This window comes from Xiphophorus couchianus, chromosome 1 (assembly GCF_001444195.1).
Source record: "Xiphophorus couchianus chromosome 1, X_couchianus-1.0, whole genome shotgun sequence".
Lineage (NCBI taxonomy): Eukaryota > Metazoa > Chordata > Actinopteri > Cyprinodontiformes > Poeciliidae > Xiphophorus > Xiphophorus couchianus.
In genome coordinates this window covers 20,421,735-20,443,825 of record NC_040228.1, presented here as the reverse complement: position 1 = coordinate 20,443,825, position 22,091 = coordinate 20,421,735, and the positions used below count along the sequence as shown (strand labels likewise).

At 37.3% G+C, this 22,091-nt stretch overlaps 1 protein-coding gene across 9 annotated transcripts in view; it reads left to right on the top strand.

Moving 5' to 3' along the window:
- The first annotated feature begins 1,038 nt into the window (after positions 1-1,038).
- The window catches only part of LOC114161859 (serine/threonine-protein kinase WNK2), a 49,836-nt gene continuing 28,783 nt past the window's right edge, over positions 1,039-22,091 (top strand). For 5 of the 9 annotated variants that reach the window (XM_028001223.1, XM_028004367.1, XM_028002809.1 and 2 more), the window contains exons 1-5: positions 1,040-1,588; positions 1,926-2,739; positions 19,704-19,876; positions 19,972-20,192; positions 20,275-20,432. In XM_028001223.1, coding sequence (XP_027857024.1) covers positions 2,110-2,739; positions 19,704-19,876; positions 19,972-20,192; positions 20,275-20,432 — 1,182 coding nt within the window. In that variant the 5' untranslated portion in view covers positions 1,040-1,588; positions 1,926-2,109. Of the gene's footprint in view, positions 1,589-1,925; positions 2,740-19,703; positions 19,877-19,971; positions 20,193-20,274; positions 20,433-22,091 lie in introns of those variants that run through there. The other 4 variants (XM_028003633.1, XM_027999633.1, XM_028005169.1 and 1 more) reach the window with 4 other exon arrangements.

The following is a 22,091-nucleotide window of genomic DNA, read 5'->3' as shown; positions in this document are numbered from 1 at the left end:
ACAGCTGCACGTTTAGTTTTACTGATATAGTGACACAGCATCGTAAATTTGTGTAAATATACCCTCTACAACAGTCTGTCTCTATGATGGGCGTAGGGAGTATTTCACAACTATTAGCCTTTTGCAACAAACCTGTGTGAGGACGTTATAATCATACCTGCCTACTAAACTGGCTAACTGTTATGTTAGAAGCATAAGAAACTTGTGCTAAAACCACACAAAATATTATTTTTCAATGGTCAAAAATATAGGTTAATAAAAAAAACATCAAGTACAATGCTTTGGAAAGTATTTGAATTCCCTCCCAGTAGGTGGACTCTATTTACTAAGTCATCAGATGACAGTTATTAGATTAGATCTTCATATGAGATCTATTATTTTTGACACACAGTTGCCTGAGGTTTGTAATGCAGTGCCATTTATTTTCCTTGATTCTGTATTGCTGCCCCAATTTAGTTATAGTTGCAAAAGTATAGTTATAAGAAGAAAAAGATCTGGGAATTTAAAAGTTGCTTGATCTGTTGCCTTATGATGTCACTACAGACACATGTGAGTCAAAACCTGGCTTTAACTTTATTAATACTGCTTTTCAACAAAACAACGAAACAAACAGGAAAACTGAGTATCACGTGTGGTCCGATAAGTTGATCAATTATAGTGAGCTTGATGAGTCTGTCTAGAAGCTTTTAATGACAGCTGCTGTCATTAAATTCACATTTAACTGCTTTTTTATGTCTGAACTTTGACGCAGTTCTTTAGCAAACAAAATCAGTAGTTTCTGGCTGTTTTTTGCGCTTACTTTCTGTCTTTATAGCGCTTAATTCGCTTTTGTACGAATGAGATAGGCTTGCGTCGCGTTGTAGTTAGTATTTCAAATTCAAAATGAATTTCACCGTCTCCCAGCCAACCAGTCGTTGTCTTTTCTTGTCAAATTTGTGTCTGTCTCTGCTGGAAGGTGCAACAATGTGATGAGTCGGCTGTCTCTGTGGTAGTCCCAGCGTGCTGCGTGATTGGACCATCCCTGCGGTCGTTACTAGGGGCGTGGAGCCAAGCAAAGTGAATGGGAAACACATTTTTACTGCCTCAGCAGCGCATGAACCCAACGTTGAACAGAGGCGATGACAAGGGAATACAGTTGCGTGTTTAAAATTACCTGCCGGGGAGATTACAGAAGAGCTGAAAAAATCCCGTGGCGTGAACCGAGCTGCGTGTTAATTCACCCACAGCCTCAGCGTGCAGCAGCTACAGAGAAACAGTCGGTCTCCAAATATTAAGGGATGCGAGGACTTGTCATTTGATAAATACAACACATTCGTCATTTTTCCACCCTCGGCAGTGGGGAGGGAATGTGCTGCCCGGACTGAATCTGGATCTGCTGGTGTTTCGGTGTGACTCCCGTGCGTGAAAATGGGCTTAATATTGAGATAGGGCGTTCAGAAAGTCCACCCTCCTCTCGCCGTGGACAGTCGGCTAACGTTAGCGAGGTTTTTCTAACTGCGGACCTGACAGGTTCGGTTCGGACGGCTGTGTAAGGTGTAGTCCCGGTGCTGTGTTCGCCTTTCAGCGTTTTCTTTTTCTTCCTAAAGAGGTAAGCTATTGAGTTTTCGCGTACATATTTGCTTGTGTTGGTTCAGGGGGTTCATATGATGCGTGGGGTGAGTACATTCAGAGCGTGTAAACGGTTAGCTTCGTTAAACTTAAGTTGTAGCTTGCTAGTTTTTGCTGCACCTGAACGAAGATGGCCTCTGCAAACAATATGGTTTTGTTTAAATAATTTGCTTATATTTTGAATCACACCTGCAGACTCTGTCTCGAGTGGGTTTTTTAAACTAAAATGCAGGAGATGGGTTAATTTTCTTTAGTTGGTTTATATATATGTATATATATATAATATTTTTACTTCACTGTCAGTATTTCTTTTGCAGCTCTTTATCTGATGAAATCTCGCCTGTGTCATCCATCCCAGCGCTGTTTAGGGCCTCTGCTGACAAACTGCGTCACCGGGTGGGCGCTGCAGGTATTCATCTGCAAAAAAAGACCTGCATTTGGAAATTGAAGCCATGCCTGGAAGAACCTGGAAACCAAAGTGACTGAACTTTTTAAGTCACCATGGAGCCGGAGGCTAGCTGTGGGACTCTCCAAGAGCCCAAGCATTCATCTGTACCCAATTCTCAATGTAATCTCGCCATAAATATGCATGGGCTCATGGGTGATTCAAATGTGAATCTTGAGGACTCTCTAGTGAGAGGTGGAAGTGATCCTTCTTCCGTTTACCAGAGGAATGGGCATCAGAGATTCATCAGGAGAAGTCTGTGGTTTTCAGACACGGATGAGCAATCCTACGAAGCCCCCGAAACTGAAAACCGGAGCAAAATCCTGAACATAAACTTGAGATCAATTGTGGACAGGACACGAGGGACTAGCTGTGGGGTTCAAGAGAGCTCCAGCACTGAAAGCCAGTGTGGGCAAAAAGACAGCGCAACAGAGAGCACCAGTGCGGATGAGGACAAGGAGAGAGTTGGACATGCTTTGAATGTTACTTGCAGTGATGGCGGTAAAGTTGCTACTAAGGCAGTGAGTGAGGAAAATGAAGAGGAAGCAGAGATGAAAGCGGTCTCCACATCTCCAGGAGGAAGGTTCCTTAAATTTGACATCGAGCTCGGGAGAGGGTCTTTCAAAACGGTCTACAAAGGCCTGGATACCGACACCTGGGTGGAGGTGGCCTGGTGTGAGCTGCAGGTAAAGGAACACAAATGTTAATTTCATTCATATGTTCTGTAGGTCTTGTAAAGAATGTAAAAACCCCCCCAAAAAAACAGGTCTTTATTTTTAGAAAGTTTTCGTTTCTCTATATTTGAACTTTTTACAGGTCTTTACAGGTTTCTTAAGCAGTCTAGAAAAGTTGAATCAGGTATTTTCCTGAACTGGTTAAGTTTGGGTAAAAAAACTGGAAAATATTAATATATGATCCATCCATAAATCAATCAGCAAATTTTGAAAATTCCAGTATGAAAAAGTTTATGATTTTGATGGTTTTGAAATATTTATTTCTCTTTGTTGTGGGAGTTTTCCCTATAGAATGGCACTTCCATTTATCCATTAAAGCATCTTCTAAATTTTATTAGGCTTAAATATGTGATGTGCTTATAGACTGGAAGTGGTGAGATTTTTAAAAATTAGATTTTATACATTTAATGATTTGGAAAAACAAATCGGACTGTTTTTTTTTTTACAACATAATTTGCTGATCAGAGGTGACAAAGTGAAAAATTCTTAATTTTTTTTCACTTTATTCGTTTATTATTTACTTTGTTCATCATACTAAACAGAACTATATTAAAGATACATTAAAAATAAATATATCTTTAGGAAGAAATAAAAATGAATCTTAAATATTTTTAAAAATTAGGTTAAAAAACTTGATAAGTTTTGAATATTCACTTAAAACTTTTATGTTTTTTATTTACACAAATTGGGAAAATCCCCAGCTTACTGCTTTACAAAGGTATTAACTAATTATTTCCGTCCTTTGGAGACTGTAACAGGGATTATCTCTCTGTCCTTCAATCTCCCAGGAGGCTTATTGGGGACTGTAGTAGGCATGACTGACGCCTTAAAGACAGCAAACCTCTACAGGGTTTATTTTCTGCAATCTTACTAAATTGCTGAGGATTAATTCAAATCATATTCCATCAACCTTCATTTTTAGCCATTACAGTTTCCCAAGGCAACTCTGTGACACCACAGAGCAGTTACTGGAGTGGACAGTGCTGGACCTGCATGTTGTGACTGGTTCTACGCCCTAAATCCCTCCCTCCGTGCAACAGGAGGTGGATAGACACGCAGCAGCTGAGGTGTGCTGTGGCCTGCTGGGAACTGTGCAGCAGCTAGTGGCATCAGCGCTGTGACTGAGGAGATAAAACATGCTACAGCAGCTACAAGGAAGTGTGCAAGCCAAACCTGTTGTGTGTGACTGCATTGTTGTGATGCAGTATGGCATTTGATCATTCAGCGGGACTCTAAAGATAGGGATGAGTGACGTATCATCATGCTGACTTAATTTGAGTGTTTATGTGTCTTCCTGAAGCTGACAAACAGAGCAGCTGTTTGGTTCACGTGTTGATACAAAGTTGAACAGGAAGCAGTTTGCTGCTTTTTCCCCTTTTGACACATTTACTAACAGACGCTCAAGAGTGGCTGTCCAGTTTTTAAGAAGTACTGTGGTCTTTAGACCTGCCACAAGTTTTGCATACTTGCCTATTGCCTATTTTGCTTGATAACTGTCGTTTTGCATTTGTATGAGCTTCTTCTTCAGTTACAGAAAAGTAACTGTCATAATACAATTTTCCCATTTTCATATTTTACATCAACCATCTGCACCAACTGTTTTTACTAGTGTATTATACCTCTTATTTTACATTGTTTGATATCGACACTAGCGATTTCTTATATACAAGGCAGTATTTTTGTAGTTATTGGATGAGCAACAAAAATTTTAAAGATATTTTATAAACTTCTGCAATTTTCTTCCATTTGCTGTGTTGATCATTAACTCTACATTGAAACCTTGCTTTTGAGATTTTACTTGGAAGGGAAACCGAAGTCTATAACAAGACCTTTGTGTTATGTAACTCTGGTTGGTAAATTTTAACTACCTGGCAGTTCTTGATAAGTAGTTTAGTAGGTAACTATTCTTTTTGGTGTTGTGAGAGATATGGATACGTTTTAGGCTGTGGAGGAAGTTCTGACCGTCAAAATGACCATCACATCTTCCTGTAATCTACAATATATCTCCAGATACAACAGCCAACCTTTAATAAGTTGAAAGAAATGTATCTTAGATGTAGTCATTGAGTCTTAATAATCTCTGAAATTCATTTTATTCAAATTGTATACAATTTTTATAGTTCTTTTTCTAACAAAAACTACATAAGAAAAATGTATGGAAAGAATCGATTTGAAAATATACAAATGTTCTAAAAGATGCAAATTTGTAATTTTTTTACTGTTGCTTTTTTGGACTTCCCTTAATTTGGATTGGATTAAATGTTCTTTTCACAGTAGACCCACTCAGTTGGTAAAATCAGAAGCAGAGTTTGCACATTAAATTACAAAGAAAATATGACTTGAATCACAGCTTGAGAGGCTGTCAAACCATGCAGGTCCACCATACAGAGATTGCAAACCCGAACTCCTGTTGTGTAGGGTCTCTTCTTGATGGAGTAAGACATAAAGCCACATCCGTAACATGAAATACTCTGCTGCCCCATTGATCTGTGCTTGTGTAAAACTCCTGGTTGGTAAAATGTCAATTGTCGGAGTGAGTCCAGTCTGAGGTCTATGTTGTGCCGGTTTAATTTGATCAAATGGATCAGGGGAAACGTCTTCAGCTGTCTCCTTATAACTACGTTGTATTGTGGTAACTGAAGCCAGCACTGTGGCTGCAGCAGAGTAATCACTGCAAATTCTGTCAGCGTTTTAAAGTCAGGAAATACTTATTGCAGAATAGAGATCATGGCTTGGCAGGACTTCTCGAAAACGTAATTTATTTTTTCCCGTCTGTAAGCACTCGCTGTATTGGGAGGAAATTCCGCAGTGTGCAGTCCTTCTGCACCAAGGGTGGTGTCGGGATCACAAACCTGCAGTCCAGTAGCTCTTCAAAGAAGTGTCAGCACTTGGACAGCAAGATTTATGGTGGATGTTGTGGTCTGGAGGTCAGCGACGTTGCCCCATGCCGTGAGGGGATTTGTGTTTTGATAGTGTTTGCCATGATGTGGTCTTTGTACACTAAATGCCTCTCTGCCAGTGGGTTTGACACAAAAGCACTTGAAAAGTGAGCCTAAACGTTGCTAATTAATCATGGAGACTCATCTGTACCTGAAAAGAGGTGTTAGGTTTACCTTTAAGATTAGGATAGTGAACTGCAATTTTCAGGGTTCATTGCCCCTGTATTCTAACCTCCTATAATAATAGATATGTCTTTATGATTTTAATTTCAATAAGAAATGTATTTGGCTTAGAGCTGATAGTTTCATAAATATATAGTCATGATATTTTTGTTCACTATTGTGATTTCATCATTAGTGAAATCATTGAGTTTATAAAAACAATTTATTTTACTTAATTGTTGCATGTGTAATACAATACAGTTCCCCAATCTCTGGATGCATTCAATGCATTTGTGTTTTTGATGCGTCTTTAAATAAAAAGCATTCCTAAGCTGACTTTACCTGTTTTTGTTTGCTCAATGCTGCTTTTTCTGGCATTACCGAGTGCTGGCCATTTTGCTTCTTCACCATTTTGAACGTTTGCAGTATGGTTGTCACATTCCCGACTTCTTCAGGTATGAGATATACAAGGTGCATTTCAACCATGCGACAGTTCATACCTGCCAGTGTGATGTTGCTGCTGGTGCTCTTCCTTTTCCTGCTGTTTTTACTCGTCCTTCCTAAGCATGTTGTTTCCGCCTTTGAAACCTACGTAAGTCTGCATAAGTTGAAAGAAATTCTAAAATAATTGTAATACTAATAATACCATTTATTTTTACTGCACTTTCCTAAACACTCAAAGGCGCTTTACAAGAATCAAGAAAAAATACAAAGAGAACACTAAGTACATCAAACAAAATCACTAATGGAGAACACTTAAATACAATGCACATACAAAAATACACACAAAAAGACACAAATAAAATAAAGGCATACTTACAAATCAGCTATGCCAAAATTGTATTTGCAAAGTTTTTTATGTTGTTTGGTAAACATCAAACTTAAATGGCATCTTGCATATTCCTATGACTACAAATATTGTATCCAAGCACACCATTACAATTATGATATTGCACACATTGAAAATTCAAAGATGAGTAAGATTTAATGTTTTCTTGTTCATCATAATCTTGCTACTGCAGAGTTGTGCTTCATTGCTTTGAATGTAGGGTATTAATTTAGGTCTGTATTTTATATACTCTTCATTGTGTGTTTGTTTACATAGAAACTATATTTTGAGACCTGAAATTAGTGTGTTTTGATTTATTACTGTCCTTTATGGTATCTGGCTCACAGCTGTCATCTGAAGATCTTTTGGTAGCCCATTAAGTCTATGTAGAGACTAGTTGTCTGAGCCAAGAACAACCCACATTGCCCACAATATCTCCACATCTTGGTCACATTCAACAACATTTTTAAGCACAAGCATCAACAAGTTAAGTAACTCCCAATGAAAATATCATTCCTGTCATGCATGTTTCTTGAAAGGTTTTGACAATGGCAGTTTTACCTTTCCCAGCCTTATTAGAAGAAATTAGGCTTTCAGGTTTAGAAATTTAAGTCTACTATGGTATTCTACATTTTATATTATTTTACTCATGTCTTCCTTTCCTTGAGATGAGGAGAGGAGAGGCACACTGTTTTTGTGCCAGTCTTTTATGTAACACAGATGGCCTTGACACAAGCTGTGATGTTAATCTGCAAGGAGGATGCAAGAGTCTCCAATTGTTCTGAATAAACATTTCCTATGCTGCTGTTTGCCTTTCCTTATTCCGTCGTTGCTCACTGGAATTTGTTTAAAACCTTAAGAACTTCCTGCTTCTGCCAGTTGGGACTCCGCATGTAGATTTTTATCTCGGTGTTGAACGCTATGTGCACTCTTCCAGACACAGTTTACCTCTGACTCTGCTGACATTTCTCTGGTATTTGGCTGGGAGCTTGTTTTCATTCAGAATCAATCAGATTCTTGGCTTGTAAATGAGGAGCTGTTGAAGATGCCATGATGGAGATATCTGACTGTCCGCCTTGGATGGTTTGGCAATGTTGTGGCACGTAAACAAAAGCCTTGACCTCAAAATCGGCTTGGTATATCTTGATTACAAGTTCTTGATTTCACTGTTACCTGAGCTCAGATTAAAGGTCTGTCTACGCAGTGCAGCTTTATTTATTTTTTCTTTTTGAAAAATGTTTTCTGCTGATTTTCTGTATCTTGCACAAACAGCTTAAATGGGAGACTTTTTATCTGTCAGAAAATATTCTTAAAGCCAAAGCATTAAAGAACTGTGCAGCTTGTGGTGTAACTGTAAATTTTCACAGTTGCAGAACCAAATGTGAAAGAGAAGTGTAGGTTGCATAAAGCGACAGTATAAACAACAATTAAATGACACTTACCAGCCATTTTATTGGGCATTTGGAAACACAAAGTCTCAGTCAGTCATATGGCAGAAACTGAGTGAATTTAGACATTTAGATGACTTGCTGAAGTTCAAACCGAGCAAGAGAATGGGAAAGAAAAAATATTTTAGATGTTAAATAATTGCTGTTGCAGACTTGGTCTGAGTATTTAAAAAAATATTGTTTTACTGGGATTTCTGTACCCCCATCTCTAAGGTTTGCAGAGAATGGTCAGAAAAAGACAACACATACATATGTCTTGATTACAACACAACATGGATCCTTTACACAATTCAGTCAGTGTAAGATATTTTTTTGATAAATAACTCTGAGTTGTGTAGAGGAGTATATAGTTTCCTGTGAACATATCTAACAACTCCAACTCATCCATAGGTACTCCAAAGCAAAAGTTTAACCAGGTGTCTATTTGTTTACAGACAAGGCAGCAGGAGATCAATGTAGATCAGACTTGGTGACTGTAGCTAGTGCCATTTCAGAATCTCCCATGTTCAGACATGCTTGAGTTCCTGTGTCACTCAGCCAACCAGAGTTTAGGGACAAACCTGTTGGAAACCACAGCAATCTTGCCTGATGTGTTGCTCCAACAGGGATAATGGAAAATTTGCCACTTAAAAACACTGAAAATTTTTTTTCTGTCTGTTAAACATTACTGAGACATGGATTCAGCACAGTGTTTAAATGATATGTTGTTTTAATTCGGAATTCGCATTAACAATTGACTCTTTTGGAATATCAAAAATAAAGGAAAGGGTGAAATACCTTTTGTTTTTTATGACTGACTTTTTCCTTTTTTACTTTTTGGGAATATTTCATCCCCTGCTAGTTGAACACACAAACATTTAATTTTGGCTGTGAATATTTTATTTCCCAGATTAGAAGTGTCATCAGTAGTGAAGGTTGTTATCAGGCATGAGAAGTGATGGGAGAAGAAGTAATTTTTGCATTATTGGACGACTGCGATAGATCAGTTTAGTTGTACTGGACAATGTGTAGCAGATTTATTATTTTTGCTCTATCCGTGTTCACTGTTACAAATTAAAAATATGTTTGCTAATTACATAACTATTACAGATTCAGGCTCTATGTGTAAGGAACCAATTTGGTGGTGCCCGTTTAATCTGGCAGAAAATGTTTAGAAGGATGTAGAGATGTTCCGGTAAAGTCATTAAGAAACCACAACAAGGTTGTTTCACTGCCAAAACAGAAGTAGCCAAATATGGCATGCTGGTGAAATGTTTACACTGTTTTTTAATTTTTTTTTATTTGTTTGTTTTGTTTTTTGCAGTAACCAGAGAATCTATTGAGTAAAAAACATTAAGACTGCTGAGTTATGTATTATTGCATATTCCATGTTCTCCGTGCTGCTGTACTTGTTCGGTTTTATAATGTTTTGTTTGGTCGTTTATGACCTTAATCTTAACTGCTGTACTGACTACCTTATGTTACTGGTCAATATATAAATTACTTCTGTGTGGACTTTCCATTAGCAATATCTCAGGTTTACCAAATTACAAATGACACTCTTGATTATTTTTTTACAAGTAGGTTTAGATTTCATCTTCCCTTTTTTAAGGAGCTTTTTATAAATGGTTTTTAGTTTCACTCACCTTGTAAACAGTCTTTTAAAGGTGAGATGTTGATTGCTTACATTTCCTGTTTATATATATATTTTAAAAAAAGGTGATTTGAATTGAACATTGAATAATAATTTCCGTTATTTTTGGATCAGTTAAGGTCAAATGCATGTCTGTTTTATTGGATTGCTAAAATTTACCAGAGGTTTTTACTGTATCTTACAACTTGTGTTGCTCATTGTTTTACCTTGAATGGCAAATCTATCAAACGTTTTTTCAACTTGCACACAATGTTAAATAACCACTGACCCCTCTGTTTCATCTCCCTGTAATAGGAAGTCTGACTACAGCTCATTATGAGTAATTATCCTTTCTGGAATTGAGCTGGTTGTTTGTGTGAACAAACCTGTTGCAAGTTTTTTTCCTGTTCAGACCACCTGATTATGTTCTTGGAGTAAAAACAATTAACAATTTCAATACAATGTCTGCTTGACCTCCATATACTGAGTTGTTTATGTAATGACAAAAAGGCCTCCGCTTGAGCATTCCTGTCTTTTTAACTCTGTTTTTGCCATATGAAACAGTAATTTTTAAACGTATATTAATACCTTTAATTTTAGAAAATATTGAATATTTTTGTCTCTCCTTGTATATTTAGAATAGCAATGTAGAGCATTTGCGTAATGTAGCGCTTACAGTTTGGTTGCATAATATGTCCTCCTCTTTTATTTTAGTGGAATCCTGAAATCTCCCCACTATAACATCAATTAATATTTAGGATACAGGTATTTATTATTTTATCTTTTGATAATTGATTTAGATGTAAATCATTGAATATAAATAAATGATAATTTGCATATTGCACTTTTTTAAATGTATATTAAAAAATACATTTTCTGTACAATATAATATGGGCTCATAATTAGGGCACAGTTTTAGGACAACATGATACTACTTTTTGAAAGCTGCTTGATCTCCAAGCTCTAAATTAGTTGTGGGAAATAAAAGGCTCATTGTTCACCATGAAGCTCCATCCAAATGGCTCAGTGCACTGTTGGAAAAACAGTTTCAATGCCTGGTGCCTGGAAAGCCATAACCTAACAAAAACTACATTCAAACAGTTCATTGCAGGCAAGCTAATCCACACGTTGATATTGCAGTGATGATTCTGATTACATATATTGTACTGCTAATGTAATTTATTTTTTTAATGATTGCTGTGCATAAATATTACAGTAAAGCTGGATTGAAAATAGTTGTTAGCTCTCAATTATATACTTATTTATGTCTGTGTGTGAATTAGGGCTGTATAATAAACTGAGTGTATTCTTATCACAGTACCACTGTATGCAGTATTCATATTGTGAGGAACTGCCTAGACTGCAATTAATGTTGGCTATTTATTTAAGTGCCATGCATTTAGGCACTTTATAATAGCTGAACGTATGTAATGCAGCATTATAGGTTTTAGAAGGAAAAGACTTGGTGAGGTGGTTATGTCATTAAGAAGCTAGAACTGAATTATTTCTTTGCCAGAACAGTAGACACTGACCATTTTCATTTCTTTTCTATAAACTCTTGTTGCCAAGATGAAAATAATGCATTTTATTTTATTCTTCCAGCAGCTTCATCAATATTGCTTGCTGTGAACGTGGACTAACTCCAGCACTTCTAGTGTTAAGCAAAATAAAAAACATTTTACTTTTTAACACAAGTTTCACAACATTCACCAATGTTATTTTACGTCACATGTTTTCTTAATCTTGTGCAATTCTGATATGTTTCCATAAGCATCTATACATGTCTCTCAACATCTTGGGTTTTTTAGTTGGAAGGGGAATTTTAAAATTTTTGTTAAAATTACTTACTTAATAGATTTCATAGAAGCTTCCTGTGAACAAGGAAACACCAGTACAATTTCTCATCAGAGGAAGTACCTACTGGTTTTAGTCCTAGAGGCAGGTGTGATGTAACCTGAAGATTCCTTCACTATTATGAGTTTCCTCTCAGATCTGAAGTCCCCGGAAGTTGAGTTCCAGTGAAAAGATGAAAGCAAAAATAGCCTGCCATCCTGCTTGAACAGGCCTTCCTACAAGGCTGGCTGGAGCGTGGGTATGTTTGCGTTTATTCATTTTGGCTCTGGAACGCATTGACTGTTAAACAGTTCCAGATCAACATGTATATTAACTGTTGGTTTCACATAATTGCTGCTTACTCACATGGTTGACATCTAAACCTTCGTAGCTTTCTACATGCTGTGACTTCTCAGTAACAACCAGCCTTCTGAAGTGGTGATGGATACCATTTTAAAAGCTGTAGCAGAGATTTCCTGCAGGTTTATGTAGAAACAAATCCTTCTTGAATTGTTGAAGTGGAACAGTTTCATAGAAGGCAGGCCTATCCAAATTTATTTTCAGTATTTGTGGTAGAGGGTTTTACTTCAAAGTCCTACAGCTACATTTGTTTACTACCTGGTCCCTGCAGTACTGATGCATGGGTTAAGGGTAAGGACCCTCCAGAGGTAGTGTTGAAATATCTGTTCATTCATCCATCCATTTTTTATTATTTATCAAGTTATTAAAAACAAGTTGTTAAATTAGAGCTTCCTTAATTTTTTTTTGGTCTAGAAGCATATCAAAGGTTGGTGACCTTTGTAGTAATGCAGGTTCTTTTGTAACTCGTTAATTTTGTTTGTTTGAAAACAACTGAAAAAACATCAAGTGTTTCTATGAATAAAATTAATTGAACCCTTTTTAAATATCAGAAGTCATCTTATTGGTTTCTGCTTGTGTGATGTTTAGTTGTGTCCAGATATCATAATTGATCAAAACCGTGGAAGGTGTTGATCTCTTACCATTTAATAAATGATTGCATAATTTGAAAGGAGGTCAACCAGGTCGCCGAGTTGAGCTTGGGGCATTTTCACAGAAACACTCCTCACATTTTATGAGCCCTTTATATGATGGTTTACCTGTAAAATTAAAAGCTTCTAATCCTCACTTTCTGCTTTTACCTGCCTGTGCTGGCTTACTGAGGCTTTCGACTTTTATGAGAATCAAGCATTTGTAAATATTTGTCTCAAGTCAGGTGAAACTGCCACTGTGTGTATGACAACACCATAGCTAATTGTATTTCCTAGCCAGTGATTTTTACAGTAGGTCTGAGTGCCTGTGCTGCCTTTCAGCTTGATGCTGGGTGTGTGTTGAGGATGTCACCACCAGCTGTCTCGTCTCACGGTCTGCTAAAAACCCAAACGTATGTTTCCTTTTCTCTAATTTAGGCCTCTAATATTTTTGCAACATATTTTCAACATATTCAGCTCATGACTTCAATGGCACTGTTTCACCTTTTCCTCTTAGGTTTTACCGTCATTAGCTCACATTTGAAGTTTAATGTAAGCGAAGTTGGGACAAAGTGAAACAGACTGGAAATAAACAATAGAAATTGCTCTACTGATTTGGTGTCTTGAAAAAACAATAAAACGGTCAACATGTGTAGATCTCTTTCGCTTTCTCTGTATAGCTAGTCAACCAAATCAGTTTCTTAAAAACCTCCAATTTGGGAAAAAAACTTTCTTTGTTTTTTTCTCCCAAAAAAATCAAAACCATTTGTGTGAAAACGGCATATAGAAATACAGGAAGCCATGCAAACACTCAATGATTATCAAGGCATGACCTCAAAGAAGGGGAAAATGGTGAAGTTTAAAATGTTAACTGCACTGTGGAAATATAACTGTCCCCGTATTCCTATAAAGGAGATAAGCAGGAACCAAATTGTAGACTTTTTTTTTTTTTTAAAGATTCTTCTAAAGAAATACTTCTCTATCATAAGCTCTGATTAAACCAAATTATTTCTACCAGCCAAAAAAGTTGCCTTTTTTGCTGGTAGATATTTATTTTATCCACACAGACTCATTTTGTTACAGTAGACTATGGGTAGAACACAGAACATTACCTTAAATTCTCAGTTGTCAAAGTGGGAATAAAATGTCTTGCTGGTCCTGAAACGTCCTACTGCAGACGGCACCTTTTGTATCCAGAAAAGCAAACATAAGTGCAAAGATTCAAAATGTCAAACGGGTGCAATGTCTAGCTCCAGAGAGTGTGTTCGTAACTGTATGCCAAACTCTCTTTCTTTAGCACACCCACGCCACACATTGGTACGTTGTCCATTTTTAAGCTGGCTCATTTTTTTTTCTTGTATGATCTACTTGTATTTGTCAGTGTTTTTGTTCGCTCATGAATTGAAATCTTTAACTGGAAACCAGTCATTATGGTGGCTTATATATTGTTTTTCTCTTGTTGTATTGATGATGTTGCTGTAGTTGGTTTATTCTTGGTGAGCATATGTGATACATATTTAGCCCTCTTGCGGTATTTCTCTTTGTGAAGATGCTCGGTTGCCACCCTGAATGTGCCTTGCACAGCCTTTGCTGTAGAACTTAAACAGGTGTAATAGCTGCAGGCACATCTGCTGGTTAAAAGCCTCCTGCATTCAAGTACAATCGGACACAATTCATCTGCTGGCAGTCTGCTGGCTCAAGGCTCGCCCTGCGTCAGCTTCTGTTACAGTGCAATGCAGCAGTCACCTGTTAAACATGGGGAGTAGCTGTGGCTAAGCAAATTATCATACACACATTCAGCCGTGTAAGCAGGTTTTGTTTTCCATCAAGGAAAACATCCGCAGTTAACAAACTGAATAAGATGTAGCAATGTCTTTTTCCAGCACTCTGACCTCCAGTAAAGAGACCAGATTGCAAATGGATCAATAAAGCATCACATTGTTATGAGTATTTCATTGCAGAGTTAAGGTGCTTTCACAGCCATTTGTTCAGTGCAACTACGAGTCCTTCACAAGGTGATTCAAAAAAATATAGTACATTGAGTGAGGAAATGATTTTCTTAAGCTACTTAAGCAAACATTCAATGTTCTTCCTTTGTGTTTTTCCATATTTAAAGTAGAACAGAATGAGAAGTTGAAAAATCCCTGTCACGCTAACATTATTTAATCCAGGCTTCCAGGTTTTGTTAATCTGCTTGTTAATGATGTGGTCCAGATCAGTTCACATATTCTGTGAAAAGCTTGTTCTGGAACAGAAAGTTGTGTAGAAGGATTAATCAAATAGGTACATAGTGTCTCTGACATAATTAGAGCTCTGGAGAGCTTTGTTGGAACTCCTAACAAATCAGTGTCTCAGATCTCGTATATTTAAATATTGCAATAAAACTTGTGGACTTTATCCATATGAGGTTGTATAAGTATTCATAGCTATAGGACTTTTAGCTATACTGTAGATGTATCTTAAGCCATCTACCTTATTTATTTTCAGGTTTATTTGAAGATATGCAGTCAAATTGCTGGCTTGCTAATCTGGGAAACAGATATTGTGTTAAAGAGAGAAGTTCTGGCATAGATAGATCAGCACCAAGTTCTGTGTATATATGCACTGACTTTTTTTTTTCCAGACACAGGAATAATAAGAGTTTTCCTGGGTTTGTTTGGTTGTCCATTAAAGTAACTGGAACTCCCTCTCCCAGCGATCTGAATTTTTTTTTTTTTTTTTTTAATAATTGAACTTAAGAGACGCCATCGCTCAACTGAGTACGGCTGAACAGTTGGGGAGATCTACTCTCCACATCAATCAATTTTGGTCTCCCACAATCAAATCAGCACAAGTGACCATCATTGGTCTGCATGTATAGAATGCAATGCAAATCAATCCTCTACTGAGCCAGTGGTTGGCTTACTCTGTGTCCATTACAATATCAGACAAGATGAACATGACTCACTGTGACCTAGACCGACCTCAAGCCCTTCAACTCGGGGCTGGACATCTTTTTTTTTTTTCAAAAATGTCACTTATGTCTTTCTTAATCTCATGCTGACCCATGTGCCTTTCTGCACCCTTTGGCATGAATCCATTTCTTTTGAAACACTTTATCTCACAGTTTATTCAGCACAGTGTCTTAAATTTATGTAAAACAGAAAACATGAGTTGATTATAACTGTTATACCTTAATCTAAACCTTAATCTAGAATGAAACATGGTGTTAGACTTTTAGCAATGCTCAGATTTCTTTTTTTTCTTTTTACATATAGAAATCCATTAGAACAATAAGATAATTAAAATAATTAAGATTCCCAGAATCCCATTGTACCCTTCCTCATCATCCTTTAATGCGATAAAGACTCTTAACAGTACACCAGATTATACGGAGCTAGATCATCATTGCATAAAACAAGAATATCTGTCCTCCAGTAAAGGTTACTGAAAAAGAAATGCTTATTGGACCTTAAGAAGACAATAACTCTGGATCCAGAGAGGTCTAGTTACGGCCTAAGTATAATAGTTTTGAACAATACTGAGAATTTTTTGTCAGCTCATTCTGAAAGAGCAGTTCAACAGAAAATGGATATGACTCTAAATGGTCACTTTTTTTTTAACCCCTGAGAAACATTAAAGGTGGGTCCGCTGCTAAACACCAACTTGGATGGTGATGTTTATCAGAACATGCTTTACCTTTGTTATCAAAGTAAAAAAGGTAACTACAATTATTATATTTAGAGAAGCAATTTCACCGCTAATGTGCGGTCACCTCTCTTTAAAGCAATTTAGATGTTTTGTTTTTAAACTGTCAATAGCAGGTCAGTTTATGTAGAGCAATTAGGAAATTCCTTTTTTACATTATACACCTCTTATTTTTATTTATTTATTTTTTTACAATGTTTCAATTCAGTTTATTTATACTGTGCCATTCCACCACAAATGTCATCTTGAGAAACATTGCAAAAAATTATTTAAATTCAGTCATACATTCCAATTGATCCTAGTTATCGAACAGTACCGTGAACTCAGTTTGTGAGTGCAGTTCAAAGTAGTTTAAAAAGTTTCTATCTATTTTAATATTTGTGCAGTAAAGGCAATATAGAAATGGCCATATGATATTATGTTTAATATTATTATCAAACATAATATCAAACATTTATTATGTTTGGCCTAATATCAAACATAATAAATGTTTGATATTAGGCCAAACATTTACTTTCAGCACAGATTAATCTAAAATTTATCCCATTTGGACTTATAATTCTTTCTAACAGAGGTGTCAAACTAATAGAGCTGAACACACAAGCGTAGTGTGTGTCAGCAGTACAAAGCGCAGTTTTGGGGATCGTTTTCTCTTGGTGTCACCATTTTTTCCCCCTATATGCAGCTCATTTTTGTGTGTTTAACCTCGTCTCTGTTGCTAAATACTGGTATTGTAATCTGAACCTTTGTAGTTTGTCCTGTAGCATAAAACATTCTTGGTAATATTACGTAAACACAAACACTATAAGGTAAAACACTTCCTGCTTAAACACAATATAATGTCTGCAGCTCTACTTTTAGTGACCCTACATGACTTTGAGTAGCAATAAAACAATGTCGCCTTTTATATAAGCCACTTTATCTGATGGTTTTCATGACAGCAATCTGGAGATGTATTTGTATTTTTCGACATGCAGTGAGCAACACCTCTGAGCTCACGGTGCATGTGGCTTCTGAATAATGGAGTAGCCCCAGTGTCTGCTAAGAGGGAAATAGAAGTGAGGAAGCAAATGCAGGGGTGTGAGGAGAGTGTGAATGGGACTCGGGAAGCACTCTGCTCTGAATCTGCCGTTATTTAAAGCAGCGTGATTCCTGGGAGATGAGCGGTGAGACTAGGAGGGGAGGCGAGGGACCAGGAGACAAGAAGGAGGGTATTGCCTTAAAGGATCAAAGCTGCATTTCTCATGGGTTAATCATGCTTCAAGCTGTGTTTTACATTCTTTACTGTTGGCCCTTTAAGACATGTCTCAGATAAACCTTACGCTGTATGATGTTCCTGTGGAAGGAAAGAGCGCTTTGGGATAACCCAGCCCTCTTTCGCTCAGCTTGCCTCGACAGAAAGAGTTCTCTGCAGAACTGAATAATTCATGGGGCTTCAGAAGAGTGCAGTGAAAATCACCACCCCCCACACACTCACACACAAAACATGATATGCCACATTCTCTCACACATACTCTATGCTTTACCATCATACCACTCAACTCCTATTGCAGTTCATCTTCACAGTTAATTTTAGGTTGTGCAGACTGATATGATCTTATTTTTTCTGTTTTAGACGAGCTAACATTACTTGAATAATTAACTCGACTGGGTTTCATTCCGGTGTCATTGTCGCTGATCTTTGTCTGGGGTGAGGGGTCTGGCTTTCCCTCAGTGATTGCGTCTCTGTTATGCAAGGTGATTTTGTTTATTTTTGAAGGAAATGCGCAACGCAAGCAAAGTACTGTCAAAATCCTCCCTGCAGAGAAATGCAGTGACTGTAATGGAGACAGGGATTCTGGAGGATGCTTCAGTGCTTGGTTGGGGATGAAGAAGGGAGTGGTTGATGTGAAGGGTGCAGGGAAGGGATGTGCCGCTGAGTGGGGGCAGGAGAGATGCGAGCAGAAGATGGTTAAGAGAGTGAGCGCACATGTGAAACAGGCTGAGAAAGATGGAAAAGATTAGTGACATAACCTTTAAGACTGCAGCATGATGTGGGTGTGACAGCTACCATGTCTAGTTTGTTCTACTTAGAGCGTCTGTGGGTTGTCACGTTTCACTATCTAGATTCTTTAATACTTCTTAAGATTTGATCTGGCAATTTGGAGAGCAGATGGATGTGCTGTTAAAAAGTATTCAAAGACTTTTAAATATGTGGAAAATGTTCAGGGAAAGTTATTTTATTCCTCATAATGTTTCAAAATGTCTCCTAATGGAGATTCCTTTCTTTAATCATCAGCTTATTCTGGCTCTGGTTGTAGATGTGTAAGTGAACTGACAGAAACTGTGTCTGTCTTTACAACTGTACTTTCCGAAGCATACAGGTCCATCTCAGTAAGTCATATGTCGATGAGCTGATGGCTGGTTTAAAGTAACACGGGTTTCCTTTATTACTTACCAAAGCCACTTGATCATTGTCTCTTTGTCATGCTGCTCTGCTACTGAAGTTTATGCAGAAGGAACCCCAACCAATTATTGAGTTGGCAACAGTTAATTTGGTCTAATTTAGTGGCTCTCCATTAATTCTTCATGCCCCACTTCCCCCAAATTGAACTATTATTGAGAACCTGATCATATTTAACTGGTTCAATCCCCTGCTTATCATAGCTCATTAGTAAAATGAACTGCAAAACATAAATTTAAGCTATTGCAACTCATTTATTGTTTTAGATCTTAAAACAATGTCTTAAGTTCAGTTCAGTTCATGACTTTATCAACACAATGTGTAACATTTAATCAAGACAGCTCTGTCTGTGTGATTCTCCAAAGGAGAAAAAGTGCAAATGATTCACTGGAATGTGCATTTCGAGATTAAACACATTGTAAACATTGGCTACTTAGCTTCATCAGTTTATTCCTTATTCAAAAACCTATATATATAAACATATATAGCTTTTTAAATATTTTTGTGCAAAATGTGCAACAATATTGCATCTATTTTAGCTTATCAGAAGAGATAATAAAAAGGGCATGACATTTTTCATTCACAGTAAAACCCAAGGATTTTTAGGCCTTGCTGTATTCCCCGGTCTTTTTCATCTACCTACCTACTTTAGGTTTGGGGAATTGCACTTTTTAAAGTTTGTATTGAGCACATGCGAGCCTGTCAAGTAGCCTGGCTATGGCGTTTTCTTTTGACTCTCACAAACCTTTCCATGTGTACCGGTGTGTTTATTGTTCAAGTATGAATAAAAGACATGGCACCCCACCTTTCCAATATTTGAGAAATACTGGAGACATCCATTTGAACATGGCAGGAAAAATGATGAGCTCTTATATTTTTTTCATTGCTTTGAAGCAACATTATACATGACATTTTGACTATTTTACTGCTTGAACTCTGTATTGATTAGTTATTTTGCTTTGTTTTTCCTCCAGGACCGTAAGTTGTCAAAAATTGAACGCCAGCGCTTTAAAGAGGAGGCAGAGATGTTGAAGGGTCTACAGCATCCCAACATTGTTCGTTTCTATGACTTCTGGGAATCTCCTCTAAAAGGAAAGAAGTACATTGTTTTAGTGACAGAGCTCATGACGTCAGGAACACTAAAAACGTACGTATACATAATGGGATTTCTTTCACCAGACGTGGAAATGAATGGTCATGTACACTTAAACGCTCATACAAATTTCTCACTCCTTCTCTTAGTTACCTAAAGCGTTTCAAGGTCATGAAACCCAAAGTCCTGAGAAGCTGGTGCAGACAGATCCTGAAAGGCCTTCACTTTCTCCACACCAGAACGCCACCAATCATCCACAGAGACCTCAAATGTGACAACATCTTCATTACTGGACCGACAGGATCAGTCAAGATAGGGGATTTAGGACTGGCAACACTCAAAGCAGCCTCCTTTGCAAAAAGCGTCATAGGTATGAGATTTGGGTATTGTACTTAACTATAAGGCTGGAGACGTTGATGATTCTGTCCGATTACTCTGTGTTCTTTTTCTAGGTACTCCAGAGTTCATGGCTCCAGAGATGTACGAAGAGCACTATGACGAGGCCGTAGATGTCTATGCATTTGGCATGTGCATGCTAGAGATGGCCACTTCAGAGTATCCCTACTCAGAGTGTCAAAATGCTGCCCAGATTTATCGTAAAGTTACTAGTGTAAGTGAACCTGTGGTCAAGAATTCTTTTCTAACTTTTGAGAGTTAGAAAAGAACCCTCAGAAGTAAGAGGAAACAAAGCTAACCAAATTGATTGAGATTATGTAGTGTAGTCTGTGGCTTTCTAGTGAATTTAGTAGATAATACAGTAAGGATTCAGTTGACAGCAAATATCAAGCAGTGTTATAGGTGAATCAGAATAATCAATATTTCAATATAATTGTTACAAAAATTATGTAAATGTTTTAATTTACATTAAAATCAATACATAAGACTTGTTAAATTCCCAGGGGAACACAGCGTCTTACAGCAGTACTGCACACATACCGACACTTGGTGAGCTGCTTTTGGAAGTTTAAAACTCCAGGAAAATAACAAATATGTGAAGAAAGTGTCTGAGCATTTGAAGAAGTTTTGCCCAACTGGGGCGTGCCGTGGTGGCGTAGCGGTTAGCACGACCCGTATTTGGAGGCCTTGAGTCCTCGATGCGGCCGTCGCGGGTTCGACTCCCGGACCCGACGACATTTGCCGCACGTCTTCCCCCCTCTCCTTCCCCGTTTCCTGTCAGCCTACTGTGATATAAGGGACACTAGAGCCCACAAAAAGACCCCCTGGAGGGGTAATAAAAAATTTAAAAAAAGTTTTGCCCAACTGAATGACGCAGACAAAGTGAAATTTTATAGCAGATTAAAAATGTCAGTGAAGCTCCTGTATCTCAAAAGCAAGAGTATTAAATATACCAGACAATAAACTTACAATATTGTTGTGTCTTTGAGTTCCACCTTCAAGCTGTTTCTCAGGAATGGAGTTGGTGCAGTTGCTCTGTTCTGTTGTAGCTACAATGTAACACAAAAAAATCTCAATCAGCTGGCGGCTACATCAGCTACTAAAAGTGACGAAATGACCAACCCCTCTGTTCTGTAGTGAAAGAATTAGCATGTAGCTAAATATAAAACAAGTAAACATAAATAAATGCTGCACACATAGTGTAGCTGACAATATAAGCAGAAAGTAATTAGAATCAGTAACAACCGGGCCATCCTGACTGGAGTTGATCATCAAAGAAAATATGGTGCTAAATTACCCGAAACATAAAAACTGAACAGCTGCTGGTGAATACATTAGAATTCACGAGAAACCTTGTCTACTCTGTAAAAAAATTTGCATGCACCAGTTCCATGTTCTGGATCCACATTAAAAAACAATTTTGAATACAAGAATCCAAAGCAAATGGAAGCACAAAGTATCCAATGATATTTCATTGCGGTACATGCTTTCATAACAAATAAACACTTCCTGTTTTGCAGTAAAGAGAAGTGACTCTTGAATAGTTTTTTTTTCTAAATGGGTGCTTAAGGCTTTCTACCTGACTTTGACCTAATTACTTTAATAAAAATACTGTCATATATGACTTCAAAAAAGGTTGTAGTGGTTTTATAAATTGTATCACATATTTTACTAAGTATCAGTATCGAGTCTGGATTTTTACTATTGTGACAACCCTACAAAATAATAGATGATACTATTATGATTATTACATGTTTTGTAATTTTACTTTATCAAACTTTTTACATAATTTCTGTTAAGAGTTTCATGCTGTGTAAACTGGGATTCATAAAAACAAGACACATTGAGGTTAAAAGTTGTTCGGGTTTATTCC